Source organism: Canis lupus, chromosome 22 (genome assembly GCF_048164855.1).
Source record: "Canis lupus baileyi chromosome 22, mCanLup2.hap1, whole genome shotgun sequence".
NCBI classification, from domain to species: Eukaryota; Metazoa; Chordata; class Mammalia; order Carnivora; family Canidae; genus Canis; species Canis lupus.
In genome coordinates this window covers 24,132,289-24,157,175 of record NC_132859.1, presented here as the reverse complement: position 1 = coordinate 24,157,175, position 24,887 = coordinate 24,132,289, and the positions used below count along the sequence as shown (strand labels likewise).

The 24,887-nt window shown below is 41.0% G+C and overlaps 1 protein-coding gene and 1 non-coding gene across 21 annotated transcripts in view; one reads left to right on the top strand and one right to left on the bottom strand.

Moving 5' to 3' along the window:
• The window catches only part of NEK11 (NIMA related kinase 11), a 261,482-nt gene that overhangs the window by 206,147 nt on the left and 30,448 nt on the right, over positions 1–24,887 (top strand). For 16 of the 20 annotated variants that reach the window (XM_072792785.1, XM_072792789.1, XM_072792787.1 and 13 more), the window contains one exon: positions 1,141–1,237. The exons of 2 other annotated variants lie outside the window; for them this stretch is intronic. In XM_072792785.1, the coding sequence (XP_072648886.1) occupies positions 1,141–1,237 (97 nt within the window). Of the gene's footprint in view, positions 1–1,140; positions 1,238–5,323; positions 5,349–6,611; positions 6,637–24,887 lie in introns of those variants that run through there. 2 more of the 20 variants (XM_072792793.1, XM_072792792.1) reach the window with 2 other exon arrangements.
• Positions 22,646–22,748, bottom strand: LOC140614571 (U6 spliceosomal RNA). Its single transcript, XR_012015405.1, has one exon. It is a non-coding gene; the product is annotated as a U6 spliceosomal RNA (small nuclear RNA).

The following is a 24,887-nucleotide window of genomic DNA, read 5'->3' as shown; positions in this document are numbered from 1 at the left end:
CGAAGAGTTAAATGTTCATCTCGGTGCTGTCCATAAGAGCAAACAGTTCAAAACATGTCCTCCAAGGGGGGGTGTACAAAAAAAGGGTGTATCTGAGGAATGTTAGAATTTGCATTTAATTTTTTAAACTTAAAAATATCAGAAGAAAGCTGTACTAATATGTGAGATGAGAATTGGCTCTCAGTCCCTTATCTGGTCCCTAAATCAGACAGTCACATATTATAAGAGATCAGGTGGGACGAGTGGGAGTATCACAGCCCGAGTCCCTTCTGGGGCAACTACGTGGATATAATTTATAAATGAATATCAGAGCGTTCAATGTCTTCTCCTGATGGAGTGTGAGGCACGTAGTCGGGGATGTAAGGAATATAGGAGGAATATTCTATCCCAGTCAGGAATGACCATGCAAATCCAACTCTGGTTGACCCCAGCCCTGGCTCAGGGGCCCACCTTAGCTTCTTAGTGGGAAGTAGTGTGGTTTCAGCTGATGGACTATTTCTTTGCCTTCAGTTCCAACATGCCTTGTAAGAGCCTCCGGGGCATATCGGGAGGACCTGTAGCTTTCTCAGCAGATTTCCTAACTGCAGCTCTCATTAACAACGCTTTACCTCCTGAACCCAGTTTTGGTTTTCTGCTCTAGTCTGCTGAAGTTCATGGCTGCAGATGACTGCCCACCAGCTCCGGTCAGCATCTTGCTTTCCGCTGCAAAAAAAGCAATGTTCAGGTGTGGGATTAAGATAAAGGGAAAACTAAGCTTATTAGAAAAACTGTCTCAGTCATCGAAGCAAATACCACACCTGCTGAGAGAGACTGCCGGAGGCTGCTTTGGCCATAGATGCATTTCCCTCGAGCTTTCTAGTATAAAGCCCATCTTCTAAATAATGGTGTTCTGTTTAAATAATCCTTTTGGAGAGAGGCTTAGTCCTGGAATTCCTTGTGCATATTAAAACTATAAATAATCTTGTCATTAGGAATAAATCTCCTTAATGTGCATGTCATAATTGAATTCATCTCTAATTAATGTAGCATTACCTAGTGGCAAAGGTGGATTAACTTCTGTTTTCTGATTGCCCTTGAATGTTTCCTCCAAGTTGCTGGAGGGCTGATGAAGTCAGTGAGGCCTGTGCATTGATTTTTCAGACGCAAGGACCATGACCAGCACAGCTCCAGACATGTCCCCGGGACCAGCAACATTCAACAGCACAGTGGCCAGGACCAAGATGAAACACATGAAGGAGTAAGTGGCATGCTGCTTGACCCCTAGGAGAGTGGAGTGTTAGAACATATTGACAAAGAGTCCTGTCCTATCATGGAGCGCTGCTCCGCTTGGTCTCCACAAAAACAACAGCGATGCTTTTCTAGAAGCAAAGGTGAATGGAATGTGTAAAAATTCAGTTGGAAAGGCCTGAATCTGCCTCAGAAACTGCTGCTAAGGTCTGAATGTGCATTTACCCCCTGCCACCAGCCTCCCCCAAATTCAGACGTTGAAACCCTAACCTCCAAAGGAGAGGGTATTAGTAGGTGGCTTTGGGAAGTGCTTAAATCATTAGGCCTTGTGAATGGGATTAGGGCCTTATAACGGAGGTTCCAGAGAGCTCCCTAGCTCCTTCTGCCATGTGGAGACACAAGGAGAAGGCGCTGGCTCTGAATCAGGAAGACGGGGTCCTCTCCAGAAGGCGACCATGCTGTTGCTTTGATCTTGGACTTCCCAGCCTCCGGAGCTGTGAGCAATACATTTCTGTTGTTGATAAGCTACCCAGTCTATGGTATTTTATAGCAGCCCTAGAGGATAAAGGCAGCACCTGTTACAGACTTCTTGGCAAAGAAGAAACACCCAGGTTCCTAGTCTAAATTTTCCTGTACAGTTCATGTCTCTAGATTGAGGTTGGCAAATTCTCTCTGTGGGGGGCTAGATAGTAAATAGTTTCGGCTCTGTGGGCCATACAGTTTCTGTCACAATTACTCAGCCTTGCTGTTGGAACAAAAGCAGCCTTAGGGGCACCTCAGTGGCTCAGTTAAATGTCTGCCTTGGGCTCCGGTCATGATCTCAGGGTCCTGGGATTGAGCCCACAGGCTCCCTGCTCAGTGGGGAGTCTCCCTCTCCCTCTGCCCCTGCCCTTGCTTGGGAGCACACATGCTCTCTCTCAAACAGATAAATAAAATCTTTCTTAAAAAGCAGCCTTAGGTAATATATAAATAAGTAAGCATGACTGTGCTTCAATAAGACGTTGTTTCAAACTGATATTTGAATTTTGTATAGTTTTCAGGTATCACAAAATATTGTTATTTTGATTTTTTTCAACCGCTTAAAAATGTAAAAACAATTCTTAGCTCACAAGATGTACAAAAACAGGTGGCAGGCCACAGATTTGGCCTGTGGGCTCTAAAGTTTGAAGACCCCACCTACAGATGTTCCAACTCAGAAACTTCTTTCTGAAATCGACTTCCTATACTGATGGTGAATGGTTAGGAAAGTTTGGCAAAATGAATAGTTAGGAAAGTTTGGCAAAAATTATTTTTCAATCGATTCACATTTATATTGCAACACTACACGTCATCGTACAGCTTAATGTTTGAAAGCAAAGGAGAAAAAAGTACTGGAAATTATTTCTAAACCAAAAGCTAGTAATGTATTTAGATACTTATTGTTTCAAGTCCTGCTTAGGTCTGAGTGGCCACATAGTAACAGAGTTTACCATGGCAACAAAGTGATGCCCAGGAACTGGAAGGAAGAGGGATTTTGGACTAAACTTTCCTGCCTCTGCCTGCTTCCACTTCTCTTTGCTAGGAGACTGTGGAGAAGCCTTTGCTAATCTCCCAGTTCTGATAATCTTCAAAGAAAAGCTACTCAACTATTTTGCTCTTAAAATTTAATAATGTGGTATTGTCAGATGCTTGATCTAAGACTTCATTACTCTTGCAAAGTACCCAACATCCCATTTGCTAATGTATTATGAAATGCTTTAAATAATTAAAATGAAAGTAGTTTTGGCAAAATAAATGGCAAAGATGCGTTCTGGTGATTTCAGTCCTAGTATTTTTTTTCCATCCTTGTTGCTTGACTGAATTTGAATTTGAACTGGGTATTTTCTGGCTTATGTTTTAATGCGGGTCAGTGCAGTGTGGATTCCCTCCCCGTGGTCGGTATTGCTTCTTTGGCAGAATAACCTGCCGTCCCCTCGTATCCCATGTAACAAGGCCCCATACCATTCCAGAAAAGACGAAAAGGAAATTGAGGCTATAGGGCTGAGTATCTTTTGAGGTCGTGGTGTTTCCTGTTCAAAGACTCAGAACACAGCCAAAAGAGAGGGGATCTTGCCATTCTTTCACATTCTTTGCACTATAATATAGTGTGTGCTCTGCATGTGGACACAAGTGTTGGGACACAACGAGAGATGAATTACCTTTATCCCAGGGAAATTACAATGCAGAGAAAACACCAAAATTCAAAGTGGAAAGCTAAATGACCACACAATGCTTTTGTAAGATGAGGTAATAGTTAAGAACAGCCACTTTTTAAAGAAAAGTGGGATCATGGCCATGTGCCAAATGGAGTAGATGGTGAGAGTTTCGAGGTCAGAAAGGGAAAGTCAAAGAGGCCACTGGGTGAAGTGGGAACTTGGCCTTGTCCTTAATAGAGAGGTAGGATTTGGAAAGGTAAATAGAAGGGAGGGGAGGCTAGAGAACAATAGATTTGGAGTCAATCATGGCTTCACCAATAAATGGTTTTCTGATCTTAGGCAAGTGATTTTTCAAAGGTTACGTTTCCTCATCTGCAAAATGATCATAATATTAATGCCACAGTTGGGTCCCCAGGAAGGTGGGCTTGGAGATGGGGATTACTGTGTGGGAGGTTTGTGAGGGAGTGTTCATGAGGCCAACACATGTAGAAGGAAAGGGAAGGAAGTGGACTGGGCACAGGGACACATCAGGCTATGACAGTGGAGAGCTCTGAAGTGGGGATGGCCCTGCAGAGCTGTCCTGAGTTAGGACAAGAGGGCCAGACCTTTACAGCCCCAGGCCAACCAAGCAATGGATGTGGGCTCTCCTAGGAAGGGACTGTGACTGAACAAGATATTCTTCAGCCAAGGCTTTCCACCAGTGGTACCCCCGCGGCTGGAGAGCACCTGCAGGGCCCATGGTGATGAGGAAGTGACATAATGCAGATAAAACTGATACATACAAGGGGCTTTAAGTATCAAGGATTTAGTACCTATCATTAAGGAATAAAGAAGATAGCTTCTTATTAAAAAAAACTATAAGGAATGCAAGGGGTATATTTTAGGGATCCTAGTTGCATCAGGTTAATCATGTTAATTTTTTAAAAATTGATTTTGAAAAATATTAAGCCTATAGAAAAGTTTAAAGAATAGTGCAATGAATATGCTTCACCTAGATTCACCAGTTAACATTTTTGCATAATCTCTTCACTTCATATCTATATAATGTACACAAATATTTATACATTATTATAATTGTTATTACCGTGTTATTTGAGAATAAATTTTATTCATCATGATTTTTCACACTTAAATATTTAAGTGTGAAAGTCCTGAGAATATGGACATGCTTTTACATAACCTCAGTAAATGATTAAATTTAAGATATTTTACATCAATATATACTATGTAATATACTGATCAACATTCAAACTTCAGATTGACTAAATAATGTCCTTTATACCATTTTTTTTCTGATCCAGGATATAAGCCAGTTTCACACATTACATATAGTTGTTATGTGTCTCTGGTGTCATTTATTTAGAAACAGTTCCTCAGTTTTTGTTATCTTTCATGACACTGACATTTCTGAAGAGTACAGGTAGGTTATTTTGTAGACTGTCCCTCGATTTGGCTTTGTCTGGTATTCCTTTATGATTAGATCTAGGTTTTCCATTTTGTATGATATCCTATATAAGTGATACTGTGTCCCGAATTTTTTAAAAGACTTATTTATTTATTTGAGGAGTGGGTGGGGCAGAGGGAGGGAGAGAATCCCAAACAGACTCCACATTGAGTGCAAGCCCAATGTGGGGCTCAATCTCACCACCCTAAGATCATGACTCGAGCCAAAACCAAGAGTCAAACGCTTAACTGACTGTGCCAACCAGGCTCCTCTCCTGATTTTTTAAAAATTTAATTTGGAAAGTTACAGACATACAAAAGTAGTCAGAATAATATTATTAATCCCAATGGACTCATCAGTCAGATCAACAAAGATCAACTCATGGTAAACCTTGTTTTATCTCTACTCCCAACTATTATCCCATGTTACTCTTAGAAGAGTCCCATTCACCATATTTTGTCATCCATTAATTTTTCAGTTATATGTGAATTTGAACCTGCTCTCTGACATCTCCCTTTTGGATGTATGTGAGGTATGTCAGACTCAGATGTCCATTCGAACTCCTGATTTCCCTCCCAAATATGTTCCCTTCACAGTCTTCCCCATCTTTACATAAGTAAGGTAAGGTCCAGGGAAGAACAAACCTTCTGACTCAGTCATCAATGCCTCTAGAGGTTTACTGTGTGATGGTTTACGGGTATCAGGCAAGTGGCTTCATCATCTCCTATTGTGAGAAATCAAAGCGCTCTAAGGAAATTGGGGAATAATATGTGCTGATCCTAATGCCATGTTTCTTCAAGTTCTCCCAAATGGGAGACCCTGAGGCTTGGTGAACACTATTATATGCAGTGGCAGGCATAGAGCAGACCCTAACATACTGGTCAGGAGGGGGAAGGTATGGGGCAGGAAGACAACAACTGCTGGAGTTCATATCACTGCTTATTATTACTAGTGTGCGCCCTTGAACAAGTTACTCAGCCTCCTTGTGCCTGAGAGTTCTCATCTGTAAAGAAGAGCCAATAAGGTTCCTACTTCATGGGGTTGTTGTGAGGTGATGTCATGTTGAGATCATGAATGTATGAAGTGCACTTAGGACAGTTCGTGGCACATAGTAAGTGCCCGGTAAATGTTAACAACTTACAATGAGACTCTCAATATATATGTGGTTACTTCCTCTTGAAAAGCCCCAAGTGAAGTATTTGAAGGTATTGGCATGTGTTAGTCTGCTAAGTGATGTTTTATACCTAAGGGCATCTGTGGGCGAAGAAGCTGTGAAGATATTTATATAGTGGTATTTTTTTTAAGCATGCAAAAAGAAGTGCCAGTTCTCTGGGAAAGTGTTATGAAGTTGTTGAATATAAAAACCAGCCATTTACCATCAGTCTCCAATACTCAGTTTCCTGTCACAGCTACTTTTTAACTCCTGCTGGGAGACCACTCCAGAGATGAAAATTCCTGCTGGGGGCACAGGCAGCACTGAGCTCTCAGCAGCTGTTAGGTGGTGCCACTCATAGTCTTTAGAAAGTCTGCAGAATCACAAGAAATCAGTATTGACTTCCTTTCTAAGTGGTTTCCATGCACACTTGAAGAGAGATTGTTATTCATATATGGATGGATGGATGGATGGATGGATGGATGGATGGATGGATGGAAGAGCCTTTGTGGCTCTATGGGCCCCTGTGGTTTCACAAGTCTCCTGAAGCTTCTCCTCTGCCCTGAGGGGTTTTTGGATTTCTGTTGACAAGAGCTTTCTTTACCTCCATTAGCTGTATTTGATTCCAGACCTGGTTCCAGAATGGTGCAGTTGATCAGCTTCCAGCTCTGAAGATAGTAGGTGACACGCTGTTGCTAAGGGATCAATCCTTTAACCAACACAGGCCAATGTATCATGCCACAAAGGTGTTTTTCAACCTGAGTGAATAGTTCTCCTGGCCTTTCTATATCAAGTAATCTCACTAGAGTCCTTAGCTTTGCTACTTACAGTGTGGTCCATAGACCAACAGCATCAACATCATCTAGAAGCTTCTGAGACATGCAGAATCTCTGCCCTCACCCCTCCTAAATTAGAATCTGCACTTTAATAGATTCTCTGGAGATATATTACAGTTTGAGAAGCACTGAATCCAAAGGATTTCACCCTGAGGTAAGTTTGTTACCAGAGTATGAGTTGGGATCCATCTTAATAAAAGCCAAATATATAAAAATATATTTATGTTTTTAAAGCCTCAGTTTTTTAGACTTTTTTTTACTTGTTTTCTATTTTTTTTATTAAGGGAGATACAATTATATCTAAAAAACTCACCATTTTTAGTATTAGTTCTATGAGTTGACAAATGTGTAACAATAAAATTCACTTTTTTTGGTATATAGTTCTATCAATTTTGTTAAGTGCGTATAGTCATATAACCATCCCCACAGTCAAGATTGTGGACTAGTTTCTTTTTCTTTTCTTTTTCTTTCTTTTTTTTTTTGTGTGTGTGTGTGTGTGCGTGTGGACTAGTTTCTATAGAAGTTTATAGAACCTCTAAAAATTCCTTGTGCTTCCTCTCTGTAACCCATTTCTCCCATCATACCCTACTCCTGGCAACCATTGATCCATTTTCTGTCCCTATAGTTTTATCTTTTCCAGAATATTATATAAGTGGGCTCATCACTTAGCATCATAGGCCCCAATTGTAACTGGATGGTAGTTGTGGATATAGACCTAGATCTATGAATAGTTATATGAGAGACCCTTGTAGTAGTTCTGAATTCCTCTGTTCTCCATGGAATTGTCACAAGGAGAGCCAGGTTTGGGGTATAGTTTCAGACATGTCATGAGCAGTTGTCCTGAAGGTTTGGGGACTCACTAAGCCTGCCAGTAGAGGGACTCACTACCCAGGATACTTTGAAGAGGAACTTCTGGTTTCCCTGTCAGGGATTTGTCAGGTTCTTGCAGTGGCCAAGAGGCCTTAATGCCTGGGAACCATGGGGGTAGAGGTGGACTCTACTGTCCTGTCAGTGGGACAAAGTTCTAGGGATGGGATCCACCTGACTAAGACTCTGCCTGAGAATGGGCACCCGTGGAGAGAGCCTAAGGGTCTCCGGGAGCTTCTGAGCCCATTTCTCCAGTAGGAAAGTCAATGTCCTGAAAAATGTCTCAAAGTCTAGATTTTGGAGTTGAAGGGAAATAGCCACTTTTGGCTGAAGAAATTTCCTTGTTGAGAGGGATGGCAGCTCTTTGTGCTCACAGCTCTAATTCACCTCTACATTGACAATTCATGCAACAGGGCACAGGAAAAACAAAATATTTGTCTGTGTGGATGTGTGTCTCCTCTTTGAAAAATACAACGACACATATATCGGGCTTCCTGAAGTGGTTCACAGCTCACTGATATTCTGGTCTTTTTTTGAAGCCTTTTTCCCCCCCTTCTCTCTGTTTGATTTTAGATAGTTTCTATTGCTCTGTTTCCAACTTAACAAATCTCTTCCTCTGCAATGTCTGGTCTACTATTACCAGTGTATTTTTCATCTGAGACACTGTAGTCTGGCTCTACAAGTTTGATTTGAGTCTTTTTTTAATGTATATATCTTCATGTCTTTGATTAACATGGTCAATATTTCCTCTAGCTACTTGAACAAGAAGAATACAGCTTATTTTAATGTCCTCATCTGCTAATTATATTTTCATTATATATAAATATATATCTATTTTATCATTTCTGGGTTGGTTTTGATTGAATCTGATTTTGTCTCCTAATTTTAAGTAATACTTTTCTACTTCCTGTTATTCCTGGTGATCTTTGACTGAATGTCTGGCTTTGTGAATTTGACTTTGTTGGTGCTGGTTATTTTTGTTATCCCAGCAAGTCTTGAACTTTGTTTTAGGATTCAGTGAAGTTCCTGGGAAACAGTTTGATACCTTTGGGTCTTAGTTCTGAGCTTCATCATGTAGGACCAGGGCAGCCTTTAAGCTAAAGCTGATTATTGCACATTACTGTGGTGAGACCCTTCTGTATACTCTACCTAATGGCCAGTGAATTGTCAGGCTTAATAATAAAGGACATTTTGGCAAGTATGAAGAGGCACTCTTCCTGGCCCTGTGTGTGAGCTCCAAGTACTTTTCTCTTTATAGCTCTTTTGCCTGGTTCTTTCCTTTGCCTCAGTAATTTCCTCACATGCATGCAACCCATCTATATTTAGCCAAATCATTAGTCTCTATATGGGTATATCAAGGTTTATTTGTTTTAAATATTTAGAAATTGCTTTTTTTTATTACTTTTGTTTCTTAATTATGTAAAGAGGTTCCATGAGTCCAAAGTCAAATCCATAAAAAGGTATATTGAAAGAAGATAGCTTCTATCCTTGATTCCCTATCCTATTCTCTCTCTTCTCTAAAAGGGAATAATCTAAAAAAAATTATGGACCATCCTTTCATTTGAAAAATATATTCAAATAAAGACACCCTATCTCTCACTTCTTAAGAAATTGGTAGCATATTATATACACAGTTTTGTCTACTTTACTTAGCAATGTATCCTAGAGCAATGTATCCTTACTTCATAGTAGTATGTAGTGTTCTCACAGCTTCCATGGTGTCCTTTGTGTGGATGGACTGCTGTTCATTCGCCCTGTGCCCTAGATGGACATATGGGTTTTTCCAGCTTTAGCTTTTACAAATAGCACTATAATGAATAGCCTGTGCATTCAGCTTTTTTATTTCCAGTTTATCTTTGAGTTAAATGTTTAGAGATGGGATTGCTTGATCAAAAGGTAAATGCATATATAATTCTTGTAGGTAGTCCCAAATGCCATTTTGCATTCCAGCCAGCAATGTATGAAAATGCCTATTTTTTTGGTTTCCTCACAGCATATGTTATCAAACTTGCATTTTATGTTTTCTATTACCTTACCCCCCTCCTTTTTCTGCCTTCTCCACCATCCCCCCCCCCAAAACTTTTTCTCTGTCTCTCTTATAAATGTAGTCTTTCACTTTTTTACTTTGCTTTTGGTATATTTTTTGGAATTTAGGAAGTTGTATTTTCATCTCTGTCAGCAAAAACACTTGAGAGTCAAGTACAGAAAATGTCTCAAAAATCTAGATTTGGAGTGAAAGGGAAGAAGCCACGTTTGGTCTCAGGGTTCAGCTGAATTTTCCAACCCATTTTACCAGCAACATTGTTTATTGGGAGTCAATGGTGTTGCTCACATGGATTAACAAAAAGTGATACTTTGGGGGGGGCGGGGACAGGGGTTAGACATTTAGCCCGTGGCTTTTGTGTGAATTATCTTAATGAGGTGAAGGAATTCATGATGCCCTAACTCCCTAACATGTAGGAGGAACACTTTTCCAGGACTGTTGATTTTGATGTCAGTGGTCTTAGCTGATGAACACCTGGAGTCAGTGTAGTGATGCCCAGATGGGCACTGCTCCCCCATAAGAGCATATATATATATATAGTCTTTGTTGAAGAAGGTGGAAAGCAAGGTATTTCTTATGGAGCTGCCTAGTGCCCTGGTGTATTTCATGGGATGCACTCACCACTTACTTGTGTGGTACACCCGACACAGCCACTTCGATACTCAACACTGGTTAATGCATTTGTGTGTGTGTATCACAGAGGCCTGTCCTTGTCCAGATGGCACTAGATCTTGTGTTAGCTGCTGTGGTTGCAGAGCTTTCTTTGAGTGCTGCAGGGCTACGGAGAGTTTCCTGCCAATTTCATTTCTTGAGCTCTCATGTCAGCTGTTTGGAAAGGTCAGAGCACAGCCCTGGCCGAGTACTGTGATGGGGAGGTAAAGTCAACTATTTAGAAGCTGCAGAAGGCACCTTGAGGTTCTATAGTAACCTTGAGGTTAAACATAGTAATTGGTTCAGTCTCCGCTAACTGGCTCAGAAGTTCTTGAAATTTTTCTGTCATTTTCAATCACAGAAGACCTTGACCTAGGAAGGTCAAACTGAAGATGAGAAGCCCACGACCTTTGTTGTCCTTCTCATTAACCTGATATACAGCTCATCGTGCAATAGCAATTACTTGTAAAAATGATGGTGGAGGACTAAGCACTTGCTAAAAATGCTTCCAAGATGGAGTTGCGTGAGGTTTGTAAAAGTATCAGCTCAGTTTTCTGAATTAGACCAAAGCCATAGCAATGTTTATATGAAGAGAAGCTTGCTTGCTTTCTTTTTTTTTTTTTTTTTTTTTTTTTTTTAGAAGCTTGCTTTCAATGCACAGAGATGTAATAAGGGAGCTAAGACACCCTCTGCCACATGCAGCTCTCACCACCTACCTGTGAGATGGCAAGACTCCATTTTATAAATAAAGAGGTTGTATTTCAGGAGGTTAAGAAGCATCCCCACCGTCACACAGCTAGGACATGGCAAGGCTGTGTTTGGAATAGAAGTATGGTTAATTCCAAGACGAGTGCTGCTAACCACAACCAGGGCCGGATGGTGCCAGTGGGAGCCAAGTGATACAAAAACGTGGGTCCCATCAGGAACTCTAAAAGAGCCTTTTATAAACCACAAGCCTTCCACAGGCCTGTGGTCATGTTCTAAAACCTACTTGTTCTCGTTTTGCAGTTGTAAGTATTTGCCACCCCACTTTAAAGGTGGAAGATCTGGAGCTACAGAAAGGCCAAGTGAGGCCCAAGGCCAGAGCTAGCTTCCAGGCTCGGTCTGCCGCCATCAAATCCTTGGCCCTGTTTGTTTCTCACATGCTTTTCTGAGTTGATGAGTATTTGGTATCTATATTTGACTGCATCTCATCCTCTCAGACTAGGCTTCTCTTTTGTCCAGTATATGTATTTAATACAATTTCAGGATTTCCAAGTGCTTCGTGAATAAAGCTCATTCTATCTCACTGATTGAAATGACCTTTCAATGTAGAAATAGATGAAGTGATGTTCTCTTTTTCACTTTCCAAATCTCATTGAAGAGGTGTTAGTTATGCTTCCAACGTTCCCTTTCTTTAGTAAATGGTCAGTGTCAGGCAGCAGCACTTCTGAAGGAACTGCTGATTGAAGCCAGCATTTCAATCTCAAAAAAAAAAAACAAAAAAACTTGTATGTAAGGAAAGCTGGTGACCAGCAAATGAGGGCTTCTCGTCCCAAGAGCACTGGTTTCAAATCTACATATGAGGTTTAAGAGAATCTTTACAGAGCTGGTCAGACTTCTTGCTCAGCTCTGTCAAGGTCTACAATCAATTAATTAGGTTTCTCTTAAGAGTCTGTTATGTGAGGTGCTAAGTGCTGTGAGGCGCATAACAGGGGAGACACCTTACACCCTAGCTAAGGAGACTGGACACTTGAAGTATGATTCACAGACTGAGGAGAAGGTCAAGTGCCTCCTGAGTGGAGCCAACAGCCAGGAGGTTCAGAGGAGGGGCTCAGCTCCTCCAAAAGGTTGGACGGGTCCACGCCCTGCTCAGATGATTTTTTTCTCCCTCACGTGGACCTGTTACATCCACTTCCCTGGCCCAGGAATGACTTAGTCCCTTTCTATGATGGTAAAGCTCAGCCTCTTAACTGCCAACCCACATGTCAGCCAGTTTGTTCTTGCCTCTTAGGTCTAGGCACCTTTGGTTCAAGGCCTAAACCCACGTCCCATGATAGTTCACAGCCTTCCTGGGAGTTCTGCAAATCCCTACATGTTCTGAATATCTCATCTTCTGTCTCCATTGTCCCCATTCTGCATCATGTTGGTCTAGACTGAAAATCTAACCTCTTTATCCCTTTCCCTTAACCAAATGGTCTGAGAGGGCAGCAGGCTTTTTTGAAGATCTGGAAGCCAGTGATAAAGGCTTCATGTCACAAAGACTTAAGCAACTTCAAACTAGTCACTTAGGCATCCCTGTTCTTAAAGAAATGCTCTTTAGCCACCTGTTGCAGATATACTCACTGGAAAGCAGGCTCTGAGATGATTTTCCAGGGAAAGTTTCTGGCACTGGGGCTGGCTGTCTGGGTCTGTACACGTTGTTGGGGGTGAGAAGGAAGCCGAATTGGGCAGAGGGAGAATCTGGGCTATGATACTGTCTCAGCAAGGCCTCGCTGACCAGATGGGATGTGCTGAAGTTGGGACGACCTTGCAAAACTGTCTCAAGTTGAGTTGAGGGGGCTGAGCTTGAGAACCTTGTGCCCACCAGTCACTGGCTGGAGGACCACAGAAGGGGACATGTGCCCTGGCACGAGAGCAGTTCCCCGGTGGGGCTGCAGGCTGAGGGCTCCCTGCCAGGGCCACTCCCCAAAGCTAGGGAATGAGATTTCAGTATAAAGGGGCCCAAAGTCCACTCTTGTCCCAGAGGTCTCCATCCCCAGTTTTGCTCGATTTTTCCAGCATTTTTTGCTTTCATCCCTTTCTCAGGAGCAAAATAAAATGTTCTCATGCCAAGCACCTTAGCCATCCCTCCACAACTTGGGCTTTTGCTCACATCTGTGCCTTCAGGATCTCACCTTCCTGAAAAAGTCTTCTCTAGGTATTTTTTCTAAATAGTGTGTGTGTGTGTGTGTGTGAGAGAGAGAGAGAGAGAGAGAAAGAGAGAGAAAGAGAGAGAGAGAGAGAGCACTGAAGATTAACACATGTGCACCCAAATTCCATTTGTTCCATTTCAGTAACAACAGGAGGCATCATAGGTAAACCGCTGTAATGAGTGGAGGTGGATTTTAGGATTTCAGTCAATCTGAATTTGCAACGTGGCTCCTTTTCTTACTCTGTAGTCTTAGATAAGCCCCTTTACCTCTCCAAGTCTTGGTTTCTTCACCTCCAAAATGTAGAAATAATTGGCATAGGTACTAAATATCATCCTATTTATTACTAAGTACTAACACTTATTACTCAATAAATGTTCTCCTCTCTTTTCATACCTCTTTCTGGATCTTCCAATGGCCCCTCTGGAGGCCCCCGTACTTTAAGAGTTGATGTCTAATTGGCTATGAAATGATTATTCTGTCATTTTTTTCTCTACATAAAATTGAAATCCTGCTTCCAAGCAAACAGTCCTAAAGGTGGCCCTTTAGCTATTGCGAACTACAAAACAGATGTCCAAGTCTGGGGAGTGGGGGCCAGGTAGAAATACAAGTTCAAGTACTATTTAGGTAAGAAGTATCAAAGCTTACCCAGAATCCCTTGTTTACTCTTCCTTGCTCATGTATTTTTTTTTTTCCTTGTAGAGCCATAAATCAAATATGTTACATGTCTTTGATTTCCCTTGTAGTAAACTTGTACTTTTCCCAGCTGGGGCAATGAACATTATTTTGAAACAATTAAGCACACTTAGGATAAAACTATAATAAATTAACACAGCTGTTCCTATATTTTTTTTGAAATACCTACAATCTGTTTGATGCTGGAAACCCCAAACACCGCAGGTTAAATAGGAAATCACGTGTTTATTGCTGTATTTGTTGACTTTTGACTCTGATAGTTTTCAATTTTCCAAATTAGAAAAAGAAAGCATGCATCCCGGCCCTTTCAATTCCCAGCCACGGAACAGGCTGTCACATCTGGGCTCCCAAGTCTTAGGATCTTAGGAAGAAAGCAGGCTCCTTCTGACAGTACAGTATGAGATATTGGCAAATATCTAAAATAATAATCTAAGCAAATGTTATTTTCGATTCTTGATAAGATGGCAGAGTCAGGGAGTCGCAACTGTCCCTTCCTTAAGCCCCTCTGGCTGTGAGGGCCACAGGCAATCATGTCACCCCTGTGTACCCTGAGTGTGCCAAGGGAATAGCCAGAAGCACTCTGGGTAGAGTCAGATACAGATTAATGGGCAAACCTTAGAAAAATTGAAAGAATCCCAGAGTCATAGTGTTTCCAACACCATATGAAGGAGGGATTTTCTGTGCACCTATGCCCATGGAAACTAGCTGGGGCCGGGGGGTTATGGGAGCAGGTGCGCTCCTCGGTGAGGCCCACAGTTACCTCCTCCTGCTGCCACCAGGAACATGATGCTGGAGCCTTAGCACACCTTGTCATCATGCATCCAGACTCCAACAAGTCTGCCTACCTCTGTAAGAGCAGAAAAGTGCTCACTGGAGAAATCAAGGCCTTCTTCATCTACTTCTTATCCTGCACCTCCTATTTAAGGATCAAAAATAGCCTCCCAGGTTATATCAGGTTCCAAGAAATATGAGCCAAACACTCAGTCAGCAAGTGTTAGCCCTTGTTGCCTTAGGTGGCATTGACTGAGCTCCTGTTGTTTGCAAAGAATAATGAAGAGAGAAATAAAAGATAGTTTTGCCTTTGAGAGACTGCAAATCTACTTTACTTAAAAATTTATCCTCTAACTCTTTGTCAAAAGGATTTGAAAATCGAATTACCAGTTGACGAATATGAATAGCATGCTTTGCTGATCACAGCTTACCACTAATACCTGAGGGAAGTTTATTTAATCCATTGTGACATCATATGTAACATACAATAAGACTTAGAGAATAACATATACAGAAAATGAAAATCAGAAACAGAGTGAGGAAGTCAATGTGTGACCCTGGTTGCTGTGGCTCAGTGTATAGTGTGGCCCTGAGCTTCCAGAAAGTCAAGTCAAAAGAGGGAGATATGATACAATTTCTAGTTCTCATTATCAGGAATGTGAATGTGGGTCCTTATGGAAGACAGGGCCCTCACATGGGGTTTTATACATGGCATATTGCGTAAACTCCTATCCTCCACCATCCTTCTGCAGGAAATGCAGACATGGACTTTATAAAGGTGGTTTCTTCAATGAAATAAGAAGCTGTTTGATGATTACCTAAGCCATGTAGTTTCCTAGGGGTCTAACTCTATTTAAAGGTAAAAGTTGGTAAAAGAATTTACAATCTGTTGATTTTAATTAGAATTAAATGTATGCTTCTCATTGTTTAAATTAAAAAAATATGTGACCCTTGAAGAAGGGATAAGAGCAAAACTGAAGGCAGATTTTTATAAAAAAGATTTTATGTATTTATTCATGAGAGACACACACACAGAAAGAGAGAGAGAGGCAAAGACACAGGCAGAGGGAGAAGCAGGCTCCATGCAGGGAGCCCAACGTGGGACTCAATCCTGGGTCTTCAGGATCAGGCCCTGGGCTGAAGGCGGCGCTAAACTGCTGGGCCACCGGGGCTGCCCAGATTTTTTTTTTTTTTTTAAGATTTTATTTGTTTATTTGAGAGAGAAAGACAGCAAGAGAGAGCATGAGCAAAGGGGAGAGGGAGAACCAGGCTCCCTGCTGAGCAAGGAGCCCTATGTGGGGCATGTGATGTGGGGCTTGATCCCAGGACTCTGGGATCATACTGAGTCAGAGGCAGATGCTTAACTGACTGAGCCACATAGGCGCCCCTGAAGGCAGATTTTAATTTAAATCTCTGTGGAATAAATGACATGGATGCCCTTGGCTGATTTGATGAGTATGTTTCCCTACTGCCATGCATTAATTAACTAATAGTGTTTTGACTTTCTATTTTTATGGTCAGCTCCTAATCAAGGAGTGTTAAAGAACAATCACTGTTATAGATGTTCCGAGAAAAGCAGAACACAGAATAACATCCAGTAGTAATTTAACATGGAGTCTTATCAACCTCTGATCAAGGGTTCCGCTCAGTTGCTTTGCCCATATACTGCCAGTAGAATCTTATCCGTAATAGCCAGGAAAATCTTAATATAATAAATCATGCAGGTGTTTCTTAACTCAGAACTCTTTAAAATCATCTGAAGGATTTGTTTGTGTGATCAATGTTATCCTCTGGCATATGAACAATTTATGAACACAAAATATAAGAGCAAATTCTGATGGCTAAATGAGAGAGTGCAGAGGATGAGAGAGAGTGAGCATGTAAACTTCCATCTCCTTCTCTAAGAATTGGGATTACCCTTTTACAGTAAGTCTTCCAAGTCTGGTCTAGATTTTTCTTCTTATATGCTACACATTTTGCTGGTATTCTTCTGCCTGTCTCACTCTATTCTGGACTAGGATGATCTACTCTTTGTATCAGGGCCCTTTTATAATTTGCAGAAGTTATTTATACTTGCAGCTGAGGATTCTCAAAATTCAATTTAAGTGCTATCATTGTTGGCTCTTTTTTAGTAACTCATGCACACGCTAATGCATTCTGTAAAATGCTAGGGGCTAATTCCCCCTGTTTGCTTGGCCTGTAGCTCTCTCTGATATCAGGACTCTTGTTCTTTGCATGAATATTCTACTTGCCATGGAACTCATTGGAAGACACCCTTTCCCACTTGAGTCTTTGGGAAAAACCAAAGTAACATAAGTTGGGCCCTGAAATCGAAGTTTACTTAGTTTATTTAAAAAGAAGAAGTTGTCATTGGCATAAAAAAAAAGCCATTTCCTCGTTGAGATCCAGGCTAAAGTGGATCTGCTCCTGTCAGAGGCATGGACGCCATGACACTTGCTAGGAGTCACTATAAAATGGCCTCCTCTCCCCCTGCCTGCAATAGCATAGGAAGATGTTCTCATTAAACACAACTTCCAGAAAATGATGTTTCCATCCCCCCCACCCCATGTCACACCAAGATTCTTTAAAGACTGGGACATTTGGGTTACAAGACAAATACCTTCTGATTTTGGATTTTGTAACACTATTATCTACCTAAGTAGAAGTACAGATAGTGAATAAATTAACTTAGGACATGAGCCTTTTGCCCAACAGCCAGAAGAATGCTACAGAGAAAACTCCCTCCATAGTCACAAATGCAAAGGTAAAATATTGAAATCTGAGAGGCAGATATGATTGTATGATTTCCTTATTGCATTTTGTCCACAGGAAAAAGATACTGAGATGACTTGACAGGATTCTTTGGTTCATTGACGATTTCTCACACAAAGATTAGGGTGCTCAATAAATAACCAATGGATGAACGAGTGGATGAATGAATGAAACATGGGGGCATTACAAAAATGGATTTCTTCCTTACCGCATCCTCAAATCTCTAAAAGGTTGCTCACAAATCCCTCATAATCCCCTGGCTGACTGTGAGTGGCTTAAGGAAAATGGCTTTCAGGGCAGTTTTCAGATATGCATGGGTTTGTTTTCTCTGGATAGCATGTAGGGCTGCAGTGAGATGCAGAATTTTCATGTGAGGCTTGACATGAGGAGTTGAGAGGAGACAGTGGGCCTTCAAGGTGAATTCTCAGGACTAGATGAGAGACATTGTAAACGACATCACTGATAAATGATTTTGCTATTACCTTCTAGAGATTTCGTTTTATTTTTTCAATCTCTTTCATCTCACGGCGGGGGGTGGCAGCATTGTTTGTTATTTGTTTTTAATTTAATTTTCCTTTTTAAATGACAAATATACTATCAAACTTGGAAGTGCAAAGCAATGGCAGAGGCTCTGGCATTCATACCTTTTGAGTGTCTGCTCAGCAGGATGTGTTTCTTGGCTGCTTCTGAAAATCAATAGAAGAAAGTACGGTGTGTATCTGTGCAGAAAAATGACAAGTACAGGGACAGTCACGTAACTACATATGGAGGCATTTTAAGCAGTTTGTGTCATCCAAACTCTGCTTTAAAATGAGGTTTCCAGCTGCTATTGTCCGTACCCCTGATAGGGTGCCTGTAAATACACAGCCCGGCGTCTGTTTCCAGCTCCCCAGCATGAGCACCACAGGCCTCCTCAGCCAGGTTGTGGAGAAAGAGGCATCCACTGGCCCTGTTATTTCTTTCCTTTTGTGGACTCCACTGTGGATCCCTCATCCTCTGTTACATGTACCCAGAACTGTAGCAACCCTGTGGATTGCTAAACTTTATGAGCCTCCTTTTGCTCCAGAGCAGGGGAAAGATAAAGTTGCCTACTCTTGTTTATTATGAGCCTTGAGTTAAATGCAGTAAAGCATACAGAAGCACACGGTTGTACTCCATGGTGTTGACTGAATATTGATGAGTGATTGATGTTTAGGAAAATGGGTGATTATGCAAGAGCAGAAGTATTTATCAACATGCTAAGGCAACAGATTTGTCACTTGGAAGGGACACTCTAGACCAGCATCGAAAAGGAGATCATTGAAGAGTATAGTTTTTGCAAACATTTGGTGTCTGCAAAGCAGTAAGGTCTAACATCCTAGAGAAAGTGAAGATTTAGCAAATGTTATAAATCACTGACTGTTGCTTTAGAGAGCTACTGGCTAATTGAGTATAATATGCACAAAGACTAGAGATATTTTAAACCTATTTTTTATTTTAAAAAACTGATTAACTTATCAGGAAAATATTAGAAACTGTCATAAATACAGGTAGGTAGGAAAAGCTCAGAAAGTAACCAGACTATAGTCACCCAAGAACTTATGAGTTTTGTCCATAGAATTGTAATGACCCCAAAGAAGGTACCTAAAGCCAAACTGGAGGAAGAGTTGGTTGAGGATGTGTAATTGCCCTGAGACATTAGGAGCTTGGTTTCTGGAGTCAGGGTAAACTCCAACTTTTTGCCACTAAACAATTATATGACCTTGAGCTAGTTGCCTTATGTCTTTGAGATTAGTTTTATCATCTGTAGACAAGAGACAAGACATAGGGAGTATGTACAGTCCTCACTGTGTTATAGACAAAGCAACAAATCTGAAATGTTTCCCGTCACTGTTGCCATATGCAATCTTGCTGTTTTAAACCAACACAGACAAAAGGATCTTAGGAACATGCATGACCAGGACTTCTACAACACTCGGTTGCTTTTTTCCTACAGTGCCAATCGTGCAAAGTTCTGGTTATAGCTCTGCCCCCTGAGTGGACATCTGAATCAAGTAGCATTTCAACATCATACTTTTACTAAAAATAAATGAAATGGCAGTTTTCCCACTCTTATTTAAAAGGTTTTCAACTCAAGCTACATTTACTTTTCAGTCTGCTATACAGAGAAATAAGTGTCAGCTGCCAACCCAACAATACTGGCATTTATTCTTATAATGATATAGAAGTCTCTTCATCTAATTCATACCTGGAATTCTGGTTGTGAATCTCCAGAGTCATCTCCAGAAATCTCTTTTTTGCTTTCTCACATACCCGTACCTGATTTAATGTCAAATTGTATAACAAATCTTATAGGGAAATCTTCTATGCTTAGAGAATGCTATGTCTTGGAAAGGAATCCTGCCCAGCCTTTCTCAGCATGTCTAGTAGTCAGAGCCCTATTAAGGGAAAAAAAACACTCCAGTTATTTTGATGGAGAGAATTTAATATAGAGTTGTTGTCCAAGTGTTAGGGGAACTAAAAAGACAAAAAGAAGACACTGGCATATCATGGAGCAGCAACTGCAGGGAGCAGCTATCACTACAGGCCAGGAGAATAAAATAAAAGGAAGAGGCTGGGACCACGAAAAACCAGAGGCTCCGAGGAAGGGCCAGTGATGGAGACCCCCGAGAAGGCACCATTGCAGGGCTCTGCTCCTGTTCTGAGCTTGAGAAGGGGGTTCCATGGGGGGTGGTACCTGGAATTTGGAGAAGGTGACGGCCACTGGTGCTGGTGTCTGTGAAGGGAAGCCATGAGGCGGATGTGCGAGGGTGGGAGAAACCATACACGGGAGTCAGATGCTGCTGGTCAGAGATGTGCCGTCACCAGGGCATCCGCTGGGACTGGAGACCCAATCCCTCTTTTCTCCTCTGGCTTTCCCCAAGTCTCTCTAGCACCCCCTATTACTAAAGGCCAATAGGGAGCAGTGGGCAAGACAAAATTGCCCACAGGGTCTTGGGTCCAGCGTCACAAGACCGAGATCAGAAGAGGTTTGGAGCAGAGGCAATAATCTGGCACCACCTGCCAGGCCATCGCACATCATAGGCATTTGTGAGACAGACCTTGTTCCTGTGCTTTTGCTTGTCCATGAAGCCTGAGCAATTCCTTCAACTTCTTTGGTGGGAAAGAGCCTTGACATTGAGAGGTTCTAGGACAGGCTCTCTCAGCTCCCATGTTCATATTCTTTTAAGTCATTAACATAAAAACAAAGATTTGTAGGGCTGTCTATGTGTATTTATGTAAAGATAACTCTCAGAAAGCTGTTGGTTTTCTTTCATACACCAGGTAGACAGTAGTTTTGTGGTTATTATAAACACACAGTTTCAACAGCCTGATTTCTTGAAAAAGAGAAGAGACATGCCTCTCCGATTTTTCTATTCATATAAAACTTTTAATGCAAATGAAAGCATGATTCAAGCATAAAAACAACCTAATTGCTAATCATATTTTTAATGAGCACTTATTACAGCAAAATTTAAAGTGAATACAAGCATATTAGAGATTTTTCTCATGTTTCTTTAATTGTAACTATCACTCATAAAGCTAACCTGGTGTGTCCCTCCAGGATTTAGAGAAACACACCCTTTTACTCACATCCAACCTAAATGCAAACAACAGCCTCATTGGGTGACAGAGTTCTTTTTTTTTATTTTTTTATTTTTTTATTTTTTTTAGGGTGACAGAGTTCTTAAGACCTGCACTGCTTCTTGTCCTTTTGGTTATGTTTTGAAAAGGAGACCATTCATTGACTACTTTCCCTAAGGCTCCAAGCCTGAGCTCTTGCTTGTGTGTGTGTGTGTGTTTACTGGTAACTTCCCTTCTCACTGTCCTTAGGCAGAAACTAAGAGAAGGGAAATCTAGGTGGGCCAGCATCAGACACTGTCTGGCTTGGATCAGAGAGGTGAAAAATGTTCCTGTCAACCTCAGCTTGTGAATTTTTAAAGCTAGCATTTGTACTTCCCTTGATTTACAAGGACCGATGGCAAAGAAATCATCCCACAGGAAGAATTGAATATAAAAATGTCCCGATTCCCAAACATACATCAATAATCCTAGCTTTGCCAGAATGTAACATTTCAGAAAACATTTCTGTGGAACATGGACAAGTTGTAGAGGAGCTTTAAAGTGGTTTAATTCCACAGGCAGTGGTGATGCCGTCAAGTCCCGACTGAAACTGCTTTAGTGCTGGGCCTTTGGGCAATAGTTCCATTTTGCTGTCAACCAGCAGGGAAAGTAGTGAGGTGCGGGGGGGGGGGGGGGGGGGGGGGCTCATGCCACCAGCTGCAGCTAGTAGCTAGTGGGTGCCCTCAGGACTGGATTTAAGGTGGGCACTTGCCACTTAGACCTGGGACATGGCCCGCAGCCCCAGGCACTCTGTGAATGAAGGAAATGTGGGGGGACTCTGTGGGGCATTGCTTGAGGGATGAAGCAAATAAGATATGATCTGATCTCGAGATCAGGGTTCCTGCAAGAGTTCCTGCAAAAAAATCCGCATAGGTGTGAATGCAGCATTTGTTTGTTTCCGGTGTGAGTGTGAGCCAGGCTGACTTGGGTGGGTGAAGCAGTAGTCGTGGAGCAAGCCAGCCCATGACTTTTATCACCTTGTATGTAACATTTGCAGGAGGCATTCTTGGCTCTCAGGAGTAATGCTCACAGCCCTTCCCAGTGTTACTAATGCTCTGGCCTGTTGTTTGGGGAAGTAGGCTTTGTCGACTGAGTTCTGTTCCTTACAGTGTCGTCCCAGACGACAGCGCTGCCTGGAAGCCCACTGGAAATGCAAATTCCCAGGCCCTGGCCAGACTTACTAAATCAGAATCTGTATTTTTAAACAAGCCCCTCAGGTGAATCCTGTGCCCAAGAAGATTAGAAGTACACATCCAAACTGCCCTCCCCAGTGTGTCTGACTTGCCCCACACCACAGATTTCCACATATTCCCCACAACATTCCGCTTCCAAGTTTTTTCCATCTTTATTGAGATATATTCAATACAACATTATGTGACTTTAAGGGGTCCCACGCGATGATTTGATATATGTATGTGTTGTGAAATGATTACCACAATAGGCTTAGTTTACACATATCACCTCTCACAGTTATCATAAAAATATAAAGGGCTTCACAAATTTGTGTGTCGTTCTTACACAGAAGCCGTGCTAATGCCTGTGTCATTCCAATCTTGCCCATATGCTGCTGAAATAAGTGCTCTGCTTCCAGCAGGAACCCATTTCCTGCTTTTTTTCCAGTTCTCTAAATGGCACATAAATTCTTCACTGGCCTTCACTCTGGTTTTCCCTCTGTCTCTTTTCCCATTAGATAGAATAATAAAGATGGAAGGACAGAAGGAAGGGAGGGAGGCAGGGAGGGAGGGAGGAAAGAAGAAAAAAAATTGAAAAAAAGGAAAGTGGAAAGGAAGAAAAAGTAGGAAGGGATATAGAGGAGGGAAGGGGACCTCATTTAAAACCGTACCATAGTAGTGTTGGAGTTCATGAGCTCTATTTCAATACATACGCATACACACAAATACAATTGACCTTTGAACAATGCAGGGGTTCAGGGTGCCAACCCACCATGCAATGGAAAAGCTGTATATAACCATTGCCTCCCCAGAAGTTAACTACTAATAGCCTACTCTTCACGGGAAACCTTATCAATTACATCAATAGTTGATTAACACATATTGTGTATATACGCTACATACAGCATTACATAAGTGTTATATACCATATTCTTAGGAAAAAGTAAGCTAGAGAAAAGAAAATGTTATTAAGAAAATCACAAGGAAAAAAAAAATCACAAGGAAGAGAAAATACACTTGCAGTACTGTGCTATGAAATATCTGCATATAAGTGGACCCACACAATCCCGACCAAACCTGTGTTGTTCAAGGGTCAATGGCGTCCTATTCACTGTTTCTCATTTCAAATGAAGCAATTACTTCCATGCACTGTTGAAGTGAATGCTGGTGCAATAATTTGGAGGGTGATTTGGCAATGTCTATTCAAATGCTGTAAATGGACATTCCCTTTGATCTAGCAGTTTCTGAATTCATCCTACAGAAACTTGTATAAATGCACAAAAATGTACATGCAGGGTTGTTTTAATAGCAAAAAGCTATAAATAGCCTAAAGATATCAATAAGAAATATTTTTAAAAATCAACATATATCTCTGCAGTGGACTAACCTGGCATTGATGATAAAAAGAATTAAGGAAGATCTGTGTGTGCTTATGTGATGAGCTCTCCAGATTATATTATTAACTGAGAAGAGGTGCAGAACAATAGGGATGATATGATCCCTTCTGCATGTTATTTTTTGGTGTGTGTGTGTTCATAAAACTGTTAACAATTTACTCTGTATACATCCATTAGAATATTCTACAGCCATTATAAATATTATTTTAGCAGAATTTTGAATAACTTGGGACATTTTTGTGAGGTAGTGCTAGGTTTAAAAAAGGACAGGATATTGGTGTCATGGGTTTTCTCCTTCACCTTTCTTGAGCATTTTCCAAGGTTATTAAATATTCTTAAAAATATCATTAACATCTCTATAATATGTCTTAGTTTTGGGTTTTTAGGTTATTTTCAGTTTTTTTCAACTCATATATTATTGACTTAAGTAAATATTTTTTTACCTAATGATGTTCAAACATTTCAAACATTTATGTTTCCTAAAATAAATGTTTTGTAATAACTGGTTCATAGGACATGACCTATTATTATAATTACTGGTTCATAAAATGTGACCCTTGATATTTATTGCCAAATCAGTTTTTATGATCACAAAGATATTTATTTATTTATTTATTTATTTATTTATTTATTTATTTATTTATTTATTTTTAAGATTTATTTATTTGTGAGAGAGAGAAAGCAAGGGGGCAGGAGGGAGAGAGAAAATCTCCAACAAACTCCCCACTGAGTAAAAAGCTGGACGCAGGGCTCGATCTGATGACTCTGAGTCAAAATTGAGGGACGCTTAACCGACTAAGCCACCCAGGTACCCCGATCCACAAAGATTTTTAGTGCAATATCTTCAATTTTTGGTAACATGGTTGGTTATTTAAAGTCATCATTTATTCAACAAATTTTAAAATTTGAGATAAAATTGGTTCAGCTAAAACTTAGTTTAATTCTTCCTATTTCTTCCCAAGTATATCAATGCCTACTCTATGCCAAGTTATCTTAAAAGCACTACACACACCATTACAAATAATACATGATTCCTACTTTACTACTTTAAAGCGTGATCCGGGGCCAGCACACTTAAACACTTAATTACACTCTGATGTGATTCAGGCTATCACAGAATATGCTTAGAGTACCATGGAACACAGCATGC